This window comes from Quercus robur, chromosome 7 (assembly GCF_932294415.1).
Source record: "Quercus robur chromosome 7, dhQueRobu3.1, whole genome shotgun sequence".
NCBI classification, from domain to species: domain Eukaryota; kingdom Viridiplantae; phylum Streptophyta; class Magnoliopsida; order Fagales; family Fagaceae; genus Quercus; species Quercus robur.
Window position 1 is genome coordinate 11,277,290 of NC_065540.1, and position 17,723 is coordinate 11,295,012.

Genomic DNA, 17,723 nt, shown 5'->3' on the forward strand with positions numbered 1-17,723 from the left:
TGCTTAAGGCCCCAAGTAAAAAAAAAGGTCCCCAAATTTTAACCAATAAGGTTATTTATAATCAATAAATAAAATAATATTTTTTTACCAGATGAAAAACAAATAAAAAATAGAGAAAAATGCAATGTCCATAATATTTTCACAACAATTTTACAACTAATGCTAAGTAGTGGGTTGTTACAAACTGTTATTAATAGCAAAAAAATAATTATAGTGGTATTTTCAAATAGAAAACAAAAAGCAACTTAAAACCTAGGATTTGTTGTAAAAAAATATTGTGAATGTTGCACTTAAAAAAAATAATAATAATAATAAGAGTTTAGTTAACAAACTTTTACTAGTTCTCATATAAGTCTACCACTAATACCACTCTTTTACTTACCATTATCAATCTGTCATATCAACAAGTATGAAAAATTTTGTCAAATTTTTTCTGTCTATAAAAGTTTTAAAAAAAGAAAAAATTTTACGTAGTACATGTTAATTAGTAGTAATTTTACATCTAAAATAAGATAATCAATTTCGCCTTAACCCTCCAAACGCATCAAGCCGCTCCTGTACAGTGACGATGATGATCAGAAAAAACAGCCTTTTTTTGGCTCCGGCGGCTACACCTATTTTGCTATTTTGCAATACTTGGAGTACATTGTCTATGACTATGACTATGAGTTTCAGTTTCATTTTTATCTGTGCTGAGCGTGCACCTTTGTCTCCCTGTTTTTGATTTTTAGATTCCTTATCTGCCTCTAGTTCTGATCATTTGTTTTTTCTGATAATCCTTATCTGCCTCTATGACTTTAGAAATTTACTCAAACTAAAAATTTAAAACAAAAAAAAAAAAAAAAAAAAAAGAAGATAAAAAAGAAGCCAAGTTCACAATATTTTCCCATTAAATTTACTACTGAAGTTAATTACTTTTTTACCAATCAATAACAGTCAATAACGACTTATCACTTAAGATTTGTTGTGAAAATGCTATGAAAAATAACATTGAAAAATATAATTGTAGTAATAGTCCAAGAGCTTTGCAATTTAATTGATTAACGCTTTCAAATATTTTTAAGGGAAGTATTTAAATTTAAATCATTCATTCCCACTGTCAAATTGTTTATGTAGTAGGCTTTAGATTTTATATAATTTCGTTGATTTTATTAATGGTTTTTGTGTTATAAGAAACAAATAAGATAGGATTTTGGCCTAATGGCATGTGCCTTTTATCCAAATAATGACTTTTAATGTTCAAGTTTGGAATCCACTGTACGAAAATTAGAGATAACATCATAACACTATTTGCTTACCAATTTTCTCAAACCTCACACAAGTGGAGCCTTATCTACTTATTACGATTAGTTACATGATAAGACACATTTTAATAACATATTGTAGATGATTATTTTCAATTCATAAATTAGACATGTTATGATTATCATGCAAGACTCAAAAAATCACCCACTCACGAGACAATCTTTTTTCATTATGTTGAATAGTCGCAAATATCATTTGTCTTGGACGTTATATATATCTTTTCATCATCCACTTTATAAGTGTGACTACTGTAATTAACGAGCTTATACCTTTAGTTCTTGTCACTCTGATATTAAGCATGAGTGCATTGACTAGGAAGTAGAAATGGTTGGTTTGTATTCAATTTCTGATTTCTGGTGCTGTTGGTAATGGCATTGTCGAGTATTGACTCCATGCCTACTTTATAAAAAAAAAAAATTGGTGACCCACTTCAAGTACTGAGTGATCACTATTGTTCGTTCAAAACATTCTCACTTGTAACCTTTTTTTTTTCTTTTTCTTTTTCTTTTTTTAATAAATGAAAGCTATTCACTTTATTTATCAATAATGTCAAGTTGATTATTCATGTACTAGTGCTTGATGGATATCGATTTCAATATTTGTGAAACATTTGGATCAGTTCGAAAAAAAAGATAGAATAGAATACAAGAAAGTGGTGAAATTGCAGCAAATTAGGTTGGAGGTAAATTTTGACAAATCCATCATTGGATTATATTTTCTTCTTATATCCTTATTACTTGTAAAATTTCTAGAAAATAAAAAATTAATAGTTATGTTATCAATCAAATATTTAAATTTCAAGTTTTTGTAATTTAAAATTGTGCATTAAAAATAAGTTTACGAATCAAATAGTAAATAACATTCAATTTACACGAAACTTGACATGTGTGTTAAAAACATTAAAAAAAAAAAACATGCAATTCAACCGTTAGAATTTCAAAATATATAGTCATGTTAATTTTTTTTAGTTAAAATTATAATCTTAGACTACAACAAAATTTATAGCCAAACTTTTTTCTATTTCATTTTTACCACTAAGCATCATGTGTGGTGTGATCTTGGTTATGAGTTTAATTCTTATTCAACAAAAAAAGTGTCTTGCAAAATATTTACAGCAAACTTTCCATCACTTGTGTCCACAGTGGTAAATGGGGTTAACAGAAATTTAACCTTTGAAAGTGTGATAGACAATAGAAAAGCCAGTGTTTCTATCCTTTTCTGGAAAGAGGCCCACACAGACCAAACCAAACAGTCATATACTTCCTCCATTAGGTACACATTTTCACGTGTGATACATTATATATGTTTTATATCTATAAGTTATTAGTGAGTATGAAGCAAGTTTCTCTATCGGAATCTTGGTCCACTTCGATAATTTAGTGCATGTCTCTTAAGCACATGCATAAAGTTGAGTTTATGCTCGTTTGGCTGAATTTAATAGGTGCATTATCTAATTTGCGAGCTGCTAGGTGACTTTGCTCACTTTGTTTAGGTACCCCAATTCCCAATATATATATTTATATATCCTCTTTACTTTATGCTCAACCAATCACAAAGTGCCACGTGTCTTGTCTTTTGTTAAATTAATTTGAGAAGCCATTTCACATCATATTAATTTAAACTAATCCGACAGGTTGTTGAGAACTGATGCACCAAAAAGTATGGTCTTGTGTCCTTACTGTTCATACAACAGAAGCATAGCCTTTGGTTGTGTTTTGCTGAACAACATGGATTGCTTTTTATTTATTTTATGGGTCCATTTAACAATTGCCATTTCCTTTTTTTTTTTTTTTTTATTCATTTGCTAATGGACTATTTCAGAAAATTTTAATACCACTTTCATGGAAAATATAAAAAACTGTTAAAAGAGTCAGTTACTTTTTTCTTTTTAAGTCAGTTACTTTTTTCTTTTTCTATAAAAAATTTCTAAAAATATTTTCTTAATCAATACCCTTAAAATATTCATTAACATTTCCTTTTTTTTTTTATTAGTGTGAAATATCACGTTACTATATTCTTGTACTTGAGAAACAAGTAATAATTGTATCATGTTTTTGTTAACATTTTTCTCAAAGTATTCGTTAACATTTCTCTTTTTTTATTGGTGTGAAGTATCACGTTACTATATTCTTGTATTTGAGAAGAACATAATAATTGTACTATGTTTTGGTGGTCAGATCAGAGAAATTATACGATCCTCGTAATAGACTCCGTCGCTTGTCCACCATTCCACTAAAAGACTTCTATCTATTTAAAATTGTTGATTTAGTTTAACAAGTCATGTTTAATTTTTTTTTTTTTTTTTTAAACATAGACTAACTAAACCATTTTTAATAAATTGGAGTCTTTTAGTGGAACGGTGAATAAATAATGTCATCTATCATAAGAACGGTATAATTTCTAATCGGATCCTCTCAAAGTGATTGTATTCCTTTCATAGTTTCCGATAAATTTGATAGCCCTAGAAACCTAGGATAATGTTTGTGAGTTGCTTTCCAAACTCAATAGTTCGGTTTTCCATTGAAGAGCCAAAAATAGACACAATTATTTTACACATGATTATGCTCTCTATTTCACTGACTACTTGTATATTAAACACTTATATTTAAAACGTACTTCTTAACCAGGATGCAAGACAGGTTAGAGGTGCCAGCCAGATTGAAAGAGCTCTATTGAAGTCAAAGTCGATGTTGACTTCCCAAACTGCTGCTTCAATAAAATTTTGAACTTCATGCAACAGATGTTACTTCTTCCTCACGTTACAATTGACTGCTTGCACTTGCAGCAGATAGAATCTGAGAACAGTTAAACCTAGTAATGCTTAACACCCTGGTAAATTCAAATTCCTCATGAAATTTGCATAAAAACCTACTCTCATGAATGCTTATAGATGTTATATTTACACACTACAGCAGAAACAGAAGACAATACCTTTTCAGTGAATGTGCGAAACACCTCCACTCCCATAGCTTTATCAAGTTCCTAACAAGTAAAAATAGGATTTAGCTGACAGTCATCCATGCTTGCTCAATCAACAATTCAAGTTATCAATGATATCGCTATAAACAAGTATTTAATAAGGAAAAGACTTTATCTTGATTTAAGGAAGGATTAAACTGCTTACATTCTCTGCATCTGGGGAACCATCAATATTGTAGATGAGTTTCTGGAGGTTTCCATCCTTCAAAGCATCCCGAATTTCACTGGAAGAAGCTGCACAAGGAAACCCAAAGAATTTACATCTAATGGGAACTATCTAACCAGACATTATTTCAGGACTGAAACTTTCTAAACAACTTCTTTTATCCCAACCGATTCACAGATTCATTATAAGGAAACAGTCAGTCTCCTCAAATAAAATTTCTAAGCCAGATAACATTCAACAATAGGTCAATATACCATGTGGCAAGAGATCCAAATCACCTACAGACACACTAACAAGATTTTTACTAGCTGAACCTAGCATAAACATAAATGTGAGAGTTACTCAACTATAAAAGAGTACCTGAAATACCCATAAATAGAATAGCACCCTCTAGAGACAATTGAATTTAAAAAGATTTACAGGAAAAAGAAAAAGGCATAATGGGGGAGAGGAATGAGACAAATATATACATCTACTGCATTAAAAATGCATACCCCTAAAACCTTTGCAGCTTCTCCCCTCACTGTGTATTCTTGTTGCAGATTCCACTTATTGTTTAATCTCTTTTTTCATTGAAAAAAGGAAGAAGAAAAAGAAGAAGGTGAAAATCCTTTTATTTATAAAAATAAATAAAAGGTTGTTTATCCTCTTTCTGGTTTTGCTTTTAGAATTACACTATAGATATTTCGGGTCAGATTTGGAGTAGCCTATTTGACTCTATTGATTCACCTTTATATATATTAATCCATTCTCAGAGTTTCCTTTTGTCCCAGACATTTTTCCCCTTTGCTAAACTTGATTCCAAGAAGGATGTTATGTGATAATATGTATCTCATCAAATTGTTGATTTACTGCTCCTGCCCATGGCAATCTCTTCATATTTGAACGCACTATATCTTATACAATGCACAGAGTCATAGTTAGTGATGCAGATACGTTAAGGAAGAATAAAATATTTTAATATTTTATGTTGTTTAACTGATGTAGCATGAGCATGTAGAAGCAGAATCTGTAACACACAATTACTACAACTCTTCCACGAAACCTAAGTTCTACAAGAACATTAGGCTAGTAGGCAAAATAATAGAGAAAACCTCTCTAACAAGCTTTTATTAATCAACACATAACAATAATCAACCTCTCTATAAAGAGTATTTATAAGAATAGAATTTCTCCTACTCCTTTTAGGAAAAGACATAATAAACCTACGTCTACTTGAAAAAGGAAAAACAATTTAACTTGGAAAAGAAAAACAATTAAAACCCTAATTCAACTATGAAAAAAGAAAACAACATAAAATATTAAAATATTTTATTCTTCTTTAACGTATCTGCATCATTCTCTCGGGGTTGGGGAAAACTCGTCCTCGAGTTTTGTGGCAATCTTCCACGATCAATTGGAACCCCGAATAATCCTCTCCATCCTATTCTTCTGCGCAAGACAAGACGAATCAATATGCTACTTATTAATCTTTTCTCACTCATAATAAATCTTGATGTACGGATTTTTATTCTTGACCTCTTTTGCCACGGCAGGATATATGAAGCAAGTACTAAAAAAGAATCCATGCACACATCCAAAAACTTCATATTTCCTTCTCGACAAAGATTACTTAAAATCATTTGTTTACGCCTCTTGTTGACCTCCATCAATTCTTGTTCAATAAAATCCTCCCAGAAGGGATCAATAACCTTTTGTTTTTGAATGTCGAAAGTCTCATCAACGATGTGAGTTATGGGCTCATCTCGTATGTATATGACTTTATTTTTATCAAGCTTAATCTTTTCTTCTTAACTAAAATCTTCATGATAGTCATCATAAATTGGTGGAGAATCCCAATTTACTAGACAAACACTTTCAATATATTCATCATCCTCTTTGATATCGCAGCCTTCCTGCTCGATATCAAGATCCTCCTTCTCCTCCACAAAACATGGATTTGGATGGTAGTTTTGAGGTTGACTTCCAACGGCTAAGGTGGTGAGCTGCTTTGAAAGCGCATCAAACCACTCCTTTGTTCGTTGAAAGAACACCTATAATTGCGCATCGCGTGCAACCTCATCGCATTCATACACGTCATCTATGGCAACAAGTCTTCCCCCACATGCTCCTCTTTGTGCCATGGTAGGAACCTAGCCTGCTCTGATACCAACTGATGCAACGTAAGCGTGTAGAAGCAGAATCTGTAACACACAATTACTACAACTCTTCCACGAAACCTAAGTTCTACAAGAACACTAGGCTAGTAGGCAAAATAATAGAGAAAACCTCTCTAACAAGCTTTTATTAATCAACACATAACAATAATCAACCTCTCTATAAAGAGTATTTATAGGAATAGAATTTCTCCTCCTCCTTTTAGGAAAAGACATAATAAACCTACGTCTACTTGAAAAAGGAAAAACAATTTAACTTGGAAAAGAAAAACAATTAAAACCCTAATTCAACTATGAAAAAAGAAAACAACATAAAATATTAAAATATTTTATTCTTGCTTAACGTATCTGCATCACCCAACCTATCTCACAAACTTGAGATTCTAGTATCAAGTCTACTTGAAATACCTAGATATGAAGCACATATGCATCCTTATCCTCAGCAAAAAGAAAAAAATAATCACCAAACAAGTTTTTGAAGCAACCTCTCCAGTCTCCAGAACCATACATTATGCAAAGAAAACAAACCAACTACAATCATCAATTTCAAACTTAATATATGCTGAAATAGTTACAAACTCCATTTTTGCTATTCCAAAGGCCCAACCACAAGATTCTCTTACAAAATTATAAGACCACTAACCGCAAATTTACCATTACAACTTCAATGCGTTTCTCACAATCTGTACAGCAACTAGGCTTGCCCATCGTAATTTGTCATATTTCAAGTTCTCTATATTGTCTGTTGAAATCTACATGATAACATGTATATATATTTAAAGAAGTTTAGACCCCAAGGGGAGGGAGAAGGGGAGATTCCAACTATTGACCTCAGCTTCTTGAGGCATAATGTGCTACCTTAGGGTAATCTATATGATAAGATTCAAAACCTGGCATACAATAAGTATGCAATAGAATGCAACACTTTTTCCAAGTAGCACACCTCAAGTATTTGTATAAAAGAATATTCTATGGTTATACTTATACTCCTGAGCTATTTGAAAACCCATACCTATAGCCTCTAGTTGCAACTTTTGCAGCACATCCCCGGGTTGTTCAGCAGTCAATGGTCTCTCTACAAGTGATTCCGGAACAGGAGCTGCAGAACATGACAAAAGCAAAGTTGGTTATAAAAAATTTAAATAAACAAAGTTAATCTAATGCGGCTAGATGTTGAGTTATTGACCCTACAGAGATCCCCTGTTACTTGGCTCATCAGAGGTAAGCCTGAAATCCCTGTAATGCAAGGTGAGTATAAGATTGACTGAACTTTTTGAACTTCAGGTTCTCAACAAGGCATTTGAATTGAAGGAAAAATATAAATAAAATATAAATACATGGTAGTACATCATGAAAGGATAACAAGTTAACAAGGAAGGAGCCAAGAGCCTTGTAGCTTAGTGGCATAGGCTACTGTCCTTTATTAGGAGTGAAAAGCCTACCAGCAACATGTCTGTACAATTTCCACTTGCTTATGAAATAGTACCACATGATTATATTTAATAGCCATCATCAGGAATCAAAGATAAAAGGACATGTACAGTATTAAAATAGTTCTAAAACATTAGCAATTAACATGAAACTAAGGTAGTATAATTCTTACTTGGTTTTTCATCAGATGACACTGGCTTAGCACAAGGGATTTCTGCATCATTCATGTAAGCCCACATTAGTTCTCATTACCAAAACAATTCACAATATTCCATGTTAATTAGCGGTTGTTAGTCTTGCAGCTCATTTAGGAGGAGGTAAAGGAATGTAAAGAATAATTTTAGAATAAGATAACACAAGTTAGTATAGTGTTAAGGCGTCAGAAATTTGGCATTTCTTCAAACAATTGGCGCGTGGGGGGCATTATATCAAAAATTGCATTCACATGATCGCTTAAGTATCAAAGTGAGTTCCAGTTAGCTCAACTGCAACTAGTAAAGCCTATTTTCATTGTATAAGAGACCTGCAATTAAATCACTCCTACATCAAAAGAAACTTATTGATGTTTTGGCTTGATAATAAAAAGAACAACCATCGTGTAGCGGACACCACAGGTTAAAAATGCTGTCATAGAGTTACTGTTTATTTGGACATCCCAAAAAGGCAACACCAATAATCCAACCCAAAACTATCAATGGGTTTGTTTTGTTCTAATAGAAAGGAAAAGGAGTGAATCCTATAAAAGACTGAAACTAAAACAGATAGATACATAATTGAGAATTTTAATTGAGGAAAATCCATTCTATACTATTCTTTATTTCTTTCTTTCTTTTTTCTTTTTTCTGTTATTCTTAGTTTGAGTTTGTGCATAAGGTAGTAAAGAGAAAAGTGGGCATTGGCATACCTTTGTGTTTCTTGAAACAGACAAGGGAACAGCTGCAATTGGAACAAGAAAATATGTCATTGAAAGTCTTTTTTTTTTCAATTTTGTTAGAGAGAGAGAGGGTTTGATTGTGAGTTAGACTTACTAAGGAACAAGACATGAGGGACACTTGTACTTAGAAAGGGCTTCATTGCAGACTTCACACTTTCGAGGACCCATTTTTTCACACACGGTGCCGCCCGCGATTCTCTTCAGCTAGGTCGGAATCAGTTCTCTCTCTGTTTTGTTTTTTTTTTTTTTTTTCCCCTTTTTTTTTAATGGTGAAGCGCACCGTTTTACTTAATCCCACACATAATAAGACGTTATGCTCCTCCTTTTTTTCCCTCCCTGAAAAATAAGGCGTTATTTACTTATTTACCCCCACCGCCACACCTGTTTTTTTTTTCCCTGAAACAAGTCTAAAACCATTAAAAAAAAATCAGACATGCAAATTTTTTTTAGATGACAGCCAAGAACTTACTATGAGCATAGCTAAACATACACTATTCACAACAACCCCCCCCCCCCCCCCCCCCCAAAAAAAAAAAAAAAAACAGAAATACACTATTATTATTTCAAAACAAAAATGAAATAAAAAATAAATTGTGGTGCCTGAACCCAAAATGCTCGATGATTTTTGGGTCAAACTCCCAATTTATTTGTTTGGATGGGTATGAAATTTTCTAAAATGGGAAAACCTCCTAGAGCCAACCCAACAGCCCAAGGGAAGATTCTTGAGCCCACTCTATCCTTTTTTTCCCTCCTATGTATGCTTCTTAAGAAGGCCCAAGTTATATTGGGCTGAAATCTTTTCTCCCTCTTTGGTCATTCCTCACTCTTCTCTCATGTATCTCTCCCCAAAAAATGCCAACCCCCCCATTCTCTAGCCCACTTTCCCTTTTATAACACCATCCAAGTGGGGTCCCAATGATGATGTTTCATCCATCTTGTCACATAGACCCCAATTCTGTTCAAGATTCCTGGAGCCTTTTGAGGATTTTCTTAAAACTTACACCTGACGTCGGATGGTGCTCGACTGGCGATTTCCCCCCAAGGCACTATCGTTCTCATCTATTCGGACCGGATTTGGTCTCCGACCCATCAAGGGCTAACAGGCTAGTACCAACCAGATATGGGGTCCCAACCTCATAACCATACGAAGGCTAATGAGTTGTGCGCCGACCTACTACTGGGCCCCGACCTAATGCTTGTACATAAACCATGTGCATTATATAACATTTTACTATTTTAGCACCACCTAATGTTGCAACCTCATTCTATTATTTTATATTATTATTATTTCAAGTGCAATTGTTTTTTTCATAAAATATAAATTTTATATATATTCACTTTTATCGATGAAAAAAAATTAATATCAAAATGAAAAATATAAGAATCACACTCAAACTTAGTAAATTATCAAATAGGATAATTTAAGCACTTATGATATTAGTATCCCTTTGAAAATTGAAACAGATATAAGCTTTTTTTATTAAAATGAACATGATAGCATTTGGATGCTATAAGTAAATCCAAAACAATAAATCTTACGTCACAATAATTTTTATAAAATATTTCACAAATGTAAAAATTATTAATGATAAATGATAAAGCAATGCCATTGATGATTCATACCAAAAAAAGAAAAAAGAAAAAAGAAAAAAAGAAGCAGCTGTGTTTGTAGTATTACACTACTTGCTCCAAAATGTTTGAATACCCAATCCCCGCTCCAACTTTTCTACTCATTTAGGTGGACGAATTTGTTTGTGCATGTCTCAAAAAAGTATATTTCATGAAAACGATTTCTCATTGGTAAATTAGCAAAACCAAACTAGAAACTTTTTATTATATATTGCTGCTTTTGGTTTTGTGGCCCTTTTTCTTTTGGGGGTCTCATTTATACTTTTTTTAGTTTTGTGGTTCTTGAGCATGCGCAACCATCCTTTGTCCGAACCTACATTTGAGACAAGGGATTGTAAGCATTATATAGTCAGTCACTCTCAAGTCTCTCATCAGCCACAAAAGTTGCACGCACATGAGCCTACAATGTGGATGTCTAATGAGTTCCTATTCTAACCATGATATGGCCGGCTGCCACCAAAAATAGATGCAATTGACATCAGAGTATTCAACTTATAGGTCGATTTGCCAATAAAGATATAATGGTCAGTAGTTTGTCCACAAGTAAGATCTTTATGGTTCAACTGACAACTCTTTTAATATTTCCCCAAAAACATCAAAGAATCAAATCACTCCTCCCCAAAAAAGTTTATGCAGTCACAAATGTTGCTGAGTTATGTAATATTTTTAAGCTTGATTGCATTTCAGAAGCAAGTTGTTTGCTTTTTTCCTTTTCTTCTTTTTCTTTTTTTTTTTAGCATGTGAAACACACATTTGAAACCAAGTTCTCTACCAATGGGAAGAACCGCACATGCCACTAGGCTCCAAAGCCCATGGCTTTTAGCTCTATCATATGCAGCTAATAGATCCACCAGAAAAATAAAATGTTGCTTATAGCATATACAAGTATTTCTGACCAAGTAGGAACCACTAACCTGAAAAATAGAGGGAGAACATAAAAAAAGGAGAGCAGAAACTCAAGATGGAAAGAATACCATAGCTGAAATTTAATCCAAAAGAATACTATCAAAATCAAAATTTCCAAGTAAGATTCAATGTCAATATTTAAAAATCAAATCTAAATGACAAGATAAACTGGAGGAAGTGACGCAGGAAATAATTACTTACTCCCACCCCCCAAAAAAATGCACGAGGAATAAAACAAGACAACTCTATCACCATAATGCCATGTCAAATGCTTACAATCATAGTTTATACCACAGATTAGGACCATACAATTATCAATCTAGGGCAGGAGATCTAGCTGCTGCCCTACATCTGGTATACAAGCCTTGCAGCATGTTTTTACATTCGCAACATTTACAGAGTTGCCTCAACTTTGCAAAAGACACCAAGGTGCTGCATACAAAAAATAAATACGCATATAATGAGATTATGCTTGTAAACTATATCTTTGTTTGTTTCTTGCGTTTGCCCTAACTTTGTCCAACCCACCCATACTAAATGTAACCATTCTACCTTCCATGCTAAAGATCCACCACCTTAATTCCAAGAGTGTCCTTTTTTTCTAAGTCCAAGACGTACGCATTTTATTCACGCCACGGGGGCCCCTAAACTGTACAGTGTAAGAATTACCCCCAGCTTGCCATCCATTAGCTTCATCCAAAAGCTTCCCTAGCATTCATTCACCAAGCAACCTTTTGGCATCTTTCAGCAATAATTTAAAGACATAAAGGCTACTGGCATACAGACATAATTTTTCAATTTAGCTCATTAGCAAATCAATATCCATTCATCTTCGGGTAGAGTCAAAAGCTGTAGATGGCACTTCAGCCATTCCAGATAATGGAGTTTGTGACCTTGGAGTACTAACATCAGGTATCCCAAAGTCAGGGTGAAGCATATCCATCCCACTCCATTCAATACCGGCTGTAGTTGGAATCAAAAGGAATTGAACATCCAGTCAGATGTAAAATTATGTTCCAAAAAAAAAAAAAAAACCAAGCATTAAAGTGGTATATACCGTCTGTTTTCCACATATCTGTTATGCTAACTTCAGCATCTGACAGAAGCCAGTAATCTGCATCATTCTGCGATAATAACAAGTAACAAATTAACTATCAACCAAATCATTCATATACCTTACCTTAGTTAACTGTCTTCAGAAATCTATGATATCTCGGTAAAAATTAGATATAGGAACAAATTACTCAGAATATCTACACTTACATCAACATCTGAGGGAACAATTTTCATCATGCCCCCAGCAAACTCCTGTGAAGCATTAAGATCAGAGCACATTTGATGACTGTGTTGTGCCTGAGGCATAACTTCCTTCATGGTGATATTGGCATTGACCACTTCGTCAGTGGCTGGGTTATCGTTAGACCCTGTGCTTGAAACCATTGGGAAGCTCACAGGTGGCTCAACACTATTCATCTCCTCAAACTTCTCCTCAAATTGACTATAAAACAATCAAGGGGAGTTTCAGAGGAAATTAAAAGAAATTTTCTATTTTAAAAAAAGAAGGGAAAGAGAAGAAAATTTAAAACAAAGAATTTCCAACACATGCAAGATTAGCACCTGACAAGGTAGACATCGATAGGGCCCATTGCGCTTCTAAGAATAACCCTATATCTTCTCTGTGGATAGTCAACAGCCTGATGTATATAGAAGCACTGTCATCCATCATATCATATGTTAAATATAACATGTACCTTCCTTCAATTTTTATGATCTGGACTTACCTCATCTGGATCTGGGACTTCCAGTGTGGTTCCATGTGGAGCTTTAATTGCTAACAGGGTTTCGTTCTGCCAGAGAAAGCGCTAACCAGATTAACTAAATAGCTGAAACACCATAAAGATAGGTAGAAAAGTGGGACACAATTACATTTACTCTAAATCAGTATAACACCAAATGAACTGACCTGGAGGCAGGGTAAGCCCTTAATATCTTCTTTGGTTACAAAAAGCCACCTAATATGATGAATTTAAAGTCATTAGGTTGCTCATTAGGTTGCAGTTTTTATATACCATTTGAGTTTTTTTCCCCTATAAAAAAATAACTGGAAAAGATTTACTTTTTCTTGTTTTCATCTTCACTCAAATCCCTCAATCTTTCCTGCATTTCCCTGCAACAGCTTTAAAGCATCAGCCAAATTCAACCATTTGAAGACAGCATCATTTATTACTTTGACAAGGAAATTGGCTAGATAACCTTATCTGATCATCTAATGTTCGCTCTTGCATGGTAAGGTTTTCAACTTCTGCCTGCAGAAAAAGACACAAATTTTCATCTTCCATGACAAAACTATTGAATTGTTTGCCTTTCTTTCCTTTCTTTTCATCCTTTCTTGGATTCACGGTATGGTTATCATTCTATACTTATTGGATGTCACTGAAGGGACATCAGAGGTTGTAAATTCAGCAATTCTTCAATACCTCATGGACATTTACAAATCATGAAAAAAGTAAATGGAAACATCCTAGCCGCTGATACTTGTAAAAAACATATTTTCCTGTGTATGCATCACAAGAAAGCAATATCCAGATCTGCATACCTGTAGTGCAGAGGCGTCATCTTCAACCTCCCCTGGCCTTAAAGCATCTAATCCCCTAATCAGTCATTCAACCAACTTTCGCATAAGTAATCATGTTCTTCAAATGCTAAAATGAATCTCAAATCAAAAGCAGAGCAAAATCATATGTTTTAAGAACAAAAGTAACAAGTATTACTTCCAATGTATTCTGTTCTTGAGTTTCTTTTCAATGAGTCCAATGCCTTCCAAGACATTTGTTATGTCATATATTCGCCTCTTTTGCACCTGTATCATTAGAAACCCTCAAATTAGCATTTAATATAGAAAAATGCATACAATCAGATAGCTTAATGATCACCTCCAAAGTTTCTGCCGCTTTGTTTAGGTCAAGATTACCATCCTCTGCTTGCTTGAGCAAATTGATGAACTTTTTTGTCAACAATCCTGTAAAGTTCTGGCACTTTGTCACTCTTTACACATATGACAGCTTCAAAAGCTATATAACGCAGACATTATTACATACGAAGAAATCATTTAGACCCCAACACTTTCAACATTACCTAGGGAACTGTCATAACGACAACTGCCGGGAGTAAGAGGAGATGGGGAACCTGCATGATAATAAAAACCATCTTGTTAGATCTTATTTTTCTAGCAACACCAGGCAAAGTACGGACCGTATTATGACCAAATCCATCTAGGATGAGAAGCAAATTTAGTACCTATACAATCCAACATAATTGTTTCAAGCACAATCATTTGTCAAAGCTGATATTAGATAGTCTAAATTAACAAAGGGAATGTGGGAAAATGTCACCACAAATTTAGCACCTATACAATCCAACATAATTTGTTTCAAGAACTATCATTTGTCAAAGCTGATATTAGACAGTCTAAATTAACAAAGGGAATGTGGGAAAAATGTCTCACCAGCATTTGACACAGGTGTCTGAGGCCCAGATCTGTTGCCCTTTGTACCCTTTGACCTGTTGTATATCCTTCCCCCTTTTGCAGACACAGGTGTCTTGAGGGGGCTGTTTACTACACTAGTGTATCCAGGACTGTTAGTCCAGTCAATAGACTGAACTTCATTGTCGTCTGTTCCATTCTTCCGCTTTAATAGCTGAGAATCACCAGCAGCTTTGTGAAATTATTTCAATGACAGTTACATGACTAACCAACTACTATAATATTCCATATGTATCCTTTAGTTAGTCATACTGTGATACTACTAGATACATATGTTTATGGTGGGTTTATGATTGATTCCATGATGGAAACAACTAAAGTGAGATACATATTGGACTTGAATTTTAGTCTGCAGAAGGCTAGATAATACAACCCTTTGAAGAAACTGCAAGCCCTTCCAATTGTTCAATTCATCATGAGTATAGTTAAGTTCATGACATCATGTGTATCCATTACATACCAGAAATAAAGAACCAATTAAGATTTCTAACTATTTTTTTGTTACAGGCAGCAAAGCAATAAAAGATTGAGATAAAATAATTTAACGCACACACGTGTATAAACTAAGCTAGTTCACAAACTCAATCACTGATATTGAACCCTATGCTGGCTGCTGGAAAAAAATAAAATGAAGTCCACTAATTTTTATTTTTCTTTCGTTCTTCTTTTCTTCTTCTTCTTCTTCTTCTTCTTCTTCTTCTTTATAGGAAAATTCAACCTTCACACCTATATTATTATGAATTGAAAACATGTCCTCAGCCTTTGCCCCTTAATTATGGGGGGAAGGAGATTCAATTTAGTCTAAAGACCATTGTCTAGTCCACTGTCAGCTTTTCAAAATGATCACAGAAAAGTTCACTAATAGGGACATAAGGTCAATCCACAATATCACCTCCAAACAATCCACGTCCAAGTGGTGATCCCATTCTGATATCATTAATGCAGATGAATCAAAATTAACCAAAAAAAAGCACAAAAAAAATTCCAATAAGCTTCTTCAGATGACTAAACTTCTCTTCATGTTCATGCACGAGAACTTCTAAGGTTACTGTAGTTGCTGCAGCAAAAACAATGTATATACATCTGTAGTGAACAATATAGAACTATCATGAAAATTGGAGCTTTCTTCATATTGTTGACGAGTGAAAACAATATATCCACAACAACTTCTAGAGGTCAGTAGCAACTTTTGCTTGAACCAACAGCCCGCCCAACACAAACAGGCAGCCACTCGCCTCATGCCAAACAACAAGGACACAGTCATCAGAATCAATCTAAAACACCACATACATAATAGCAATACACACGTACATGCAGTCACCACCATATGCTACTTAATTTTCCATTTACTCATCCACCTTAAAGCTTTTCACAAATTACAGGTTTCACAAAATGTGACAATATTAGCAGCTTCTTAAAAACAGCAGTCCCATTATCTTCCACGGCAAACGCTTACATTCAATCTGAGCCTTTAGTTACACGCCGTGATGTTAAAAAAGACAGTACTTCGTGTACCCGTCAATTCTATTAGAAATATATTTTTAAACCTTCCCTTTGTTTGAATTACATATTCAAACAAATTCTTCAACATAATCTAAAGAGAGCTTTACAATCCCCTATTGACAGATAATCACCATAAAATTTGACTAAATTGCTGAAGAATTAATAGCAAAACCTTCAAGCTGCAAAGCTTAATTCAACTACAATAGTCCACTCCAAATTCAAATTTTCCGTATAGCACTACATCATAGCCAAAATTAAAATTAAATAAAAAAAAAAAAAAAAAAAAAAAAAATCAAGTGTCGGCTCTAAAAATTTGACAGTGTCTCATAGAGCGAGAAACGCGCCAAACAAGCTTGAATTTGTTGCAATCATTATCAGCCACCAAAAATCAGAATCAAAATCGAAATCAAAATCAAAATCAAAATCAAAGCAATTTTACTATTAATTTAGTTCAGATTATTATCCAATAATTACGCTATTATATGACAAGCAAAGTGCCTAAACACAAACTCAAATAAAAGAGGAAAAAAATTAAAAATAATAATAATAAATAATACTGTAACAAACTTACGGGAGATCTAACCACAAGAGCTTCGGCTTCACGATCGGCGGCGACGGAGGAGAAGCGGTGGTAATCGTCGGGAGGAACGAACGGCGGCTTGGTGGAGGCGAGCGCGGCGAGGTTCCGCTTCATCGGCGGCGGCGGAGGGAGGATCTGTGACGCGACGGTCGGCGGAGGCGGCGCGGGGCGGTTCGGAGCTCGAGCGCCGCCGGACATGGATATAGGAGCAAAGCGGTCGAAACTTAGGTTGTGAGAGAGAGAGAGAGAGGTTTTGAGGAATTGGAAGAAGCGGAGAGAGAGGATCGGAGATGGAGAGAGAGGCGAGAGTGCAAGAGTTTTAGAGAGAGAGAGAGTGGAAAATGGGATCTGTGGGTTAGAGAGAGAGAGGGGAAAGAGGGGTTTGGGGGAAAGTGAGAGTGAAAGAGGAGAGAGCAGAAAACGAGGGAAGGAGGGAATTTTTAGTTTCGGATATAGATGTGGAGGGAACACGGCGGATTTCTAATTTTATCAACGGGCTTTTCTTTTTCTTTTCTCTCTTTTTTCTTTACCCTTATGTTTAAGGGTTATATATCTTTGTCCCAAAAATCTGTCTACTTTATTTATTTTAT

The 17,723-nt window shown here is 34.4% G+C and overlaps 2 protein-coding genes across 3 annotated transcripts; both read right to left on the reverse strand.

Moving 5' to 3' along the window:
- Nucleotides 1-3,793: 3,793 nt before the first annotated feature.
- Nucleotides 3,794-9,226, reverse strand: LOC126692235 (uncharacterized). Of its 2 annotated transcripts, XM_050387762.1 has the most exons (8): nucleotides 9,066-9,226; nucleotides 8,942-8,973; nucleotides 8,210-8,251; nucleotides 7,798-7,842; nucleotides 7,619-7,705; nucleotides 4,430-4,518; nucleotides 4,237-4,287; nucleotides 3,794-4,100 (listed from the first exon to the last, which is right to left on the reverse strand). In XM_050387762.1, the coding sequence occupies exons 1-8, from the start codon at nucleotides 9,137-9,139 to the stop codon at nucleotides 4,065-4,067; spliced, it is 456 nt and encodes a 151-aa protein (XP_050243719.1). In that variant the 5' UTR covers nucleotides 9,140-9,226; the 3' UTR covers nucleotides 3,794-4,064. The 2 variants fall into 2 exon arrangements, with proteins under 2 accessions (XP_050243719.1, XP_050243720.1); XM_050387763.1 differs by lacking the exon at nucleotides 7,798-7,842.
- A 2,510-nt stretch (nucleotides 9,227-11,736) lies between these two features.
- On the reverse strand, nucleotides 11,737-17,606 carry LOC126692233 (transcription factor E2FA). The gene is made up of 14 exons (XM_050387760.1): nucleotides 17,125-17,606; nucleotides 15,012-15,204; nucleotides 14,642-14,692; nucleotides 14,440-14,525; nucleotides 14,278-14,366; nucleotides 14,103-14,157; nucleotides 13,760-13,812; nucleotides 13,623-13,673; nucleotides 13,470-13,518; nucleotides 13,288-13,353; nucleotides 13,124-13,200; nucleotides 12,770-13,004; nucleotides 12,564-12,630; nucleotides 11,737-12,469 (listed from the first exon to the last, which is right to left on the reverse strand). The coding sequence occupies exons 1-14, from the start codon at nucleotides 17,329-17,331 to the stop codon at nucleotides 12,333-12,335; spliced, it is 1,416 nt and encodes a 471-aa protein (XP_050243717.1). The 5' UTR covers nucleotides 17,332-17,606; the 3' UTR covers nucleotides 11,737-12,332.
- Between the last annotated feature and the right edge of the window lie 117 nt (nucleotides 17,607-17,723).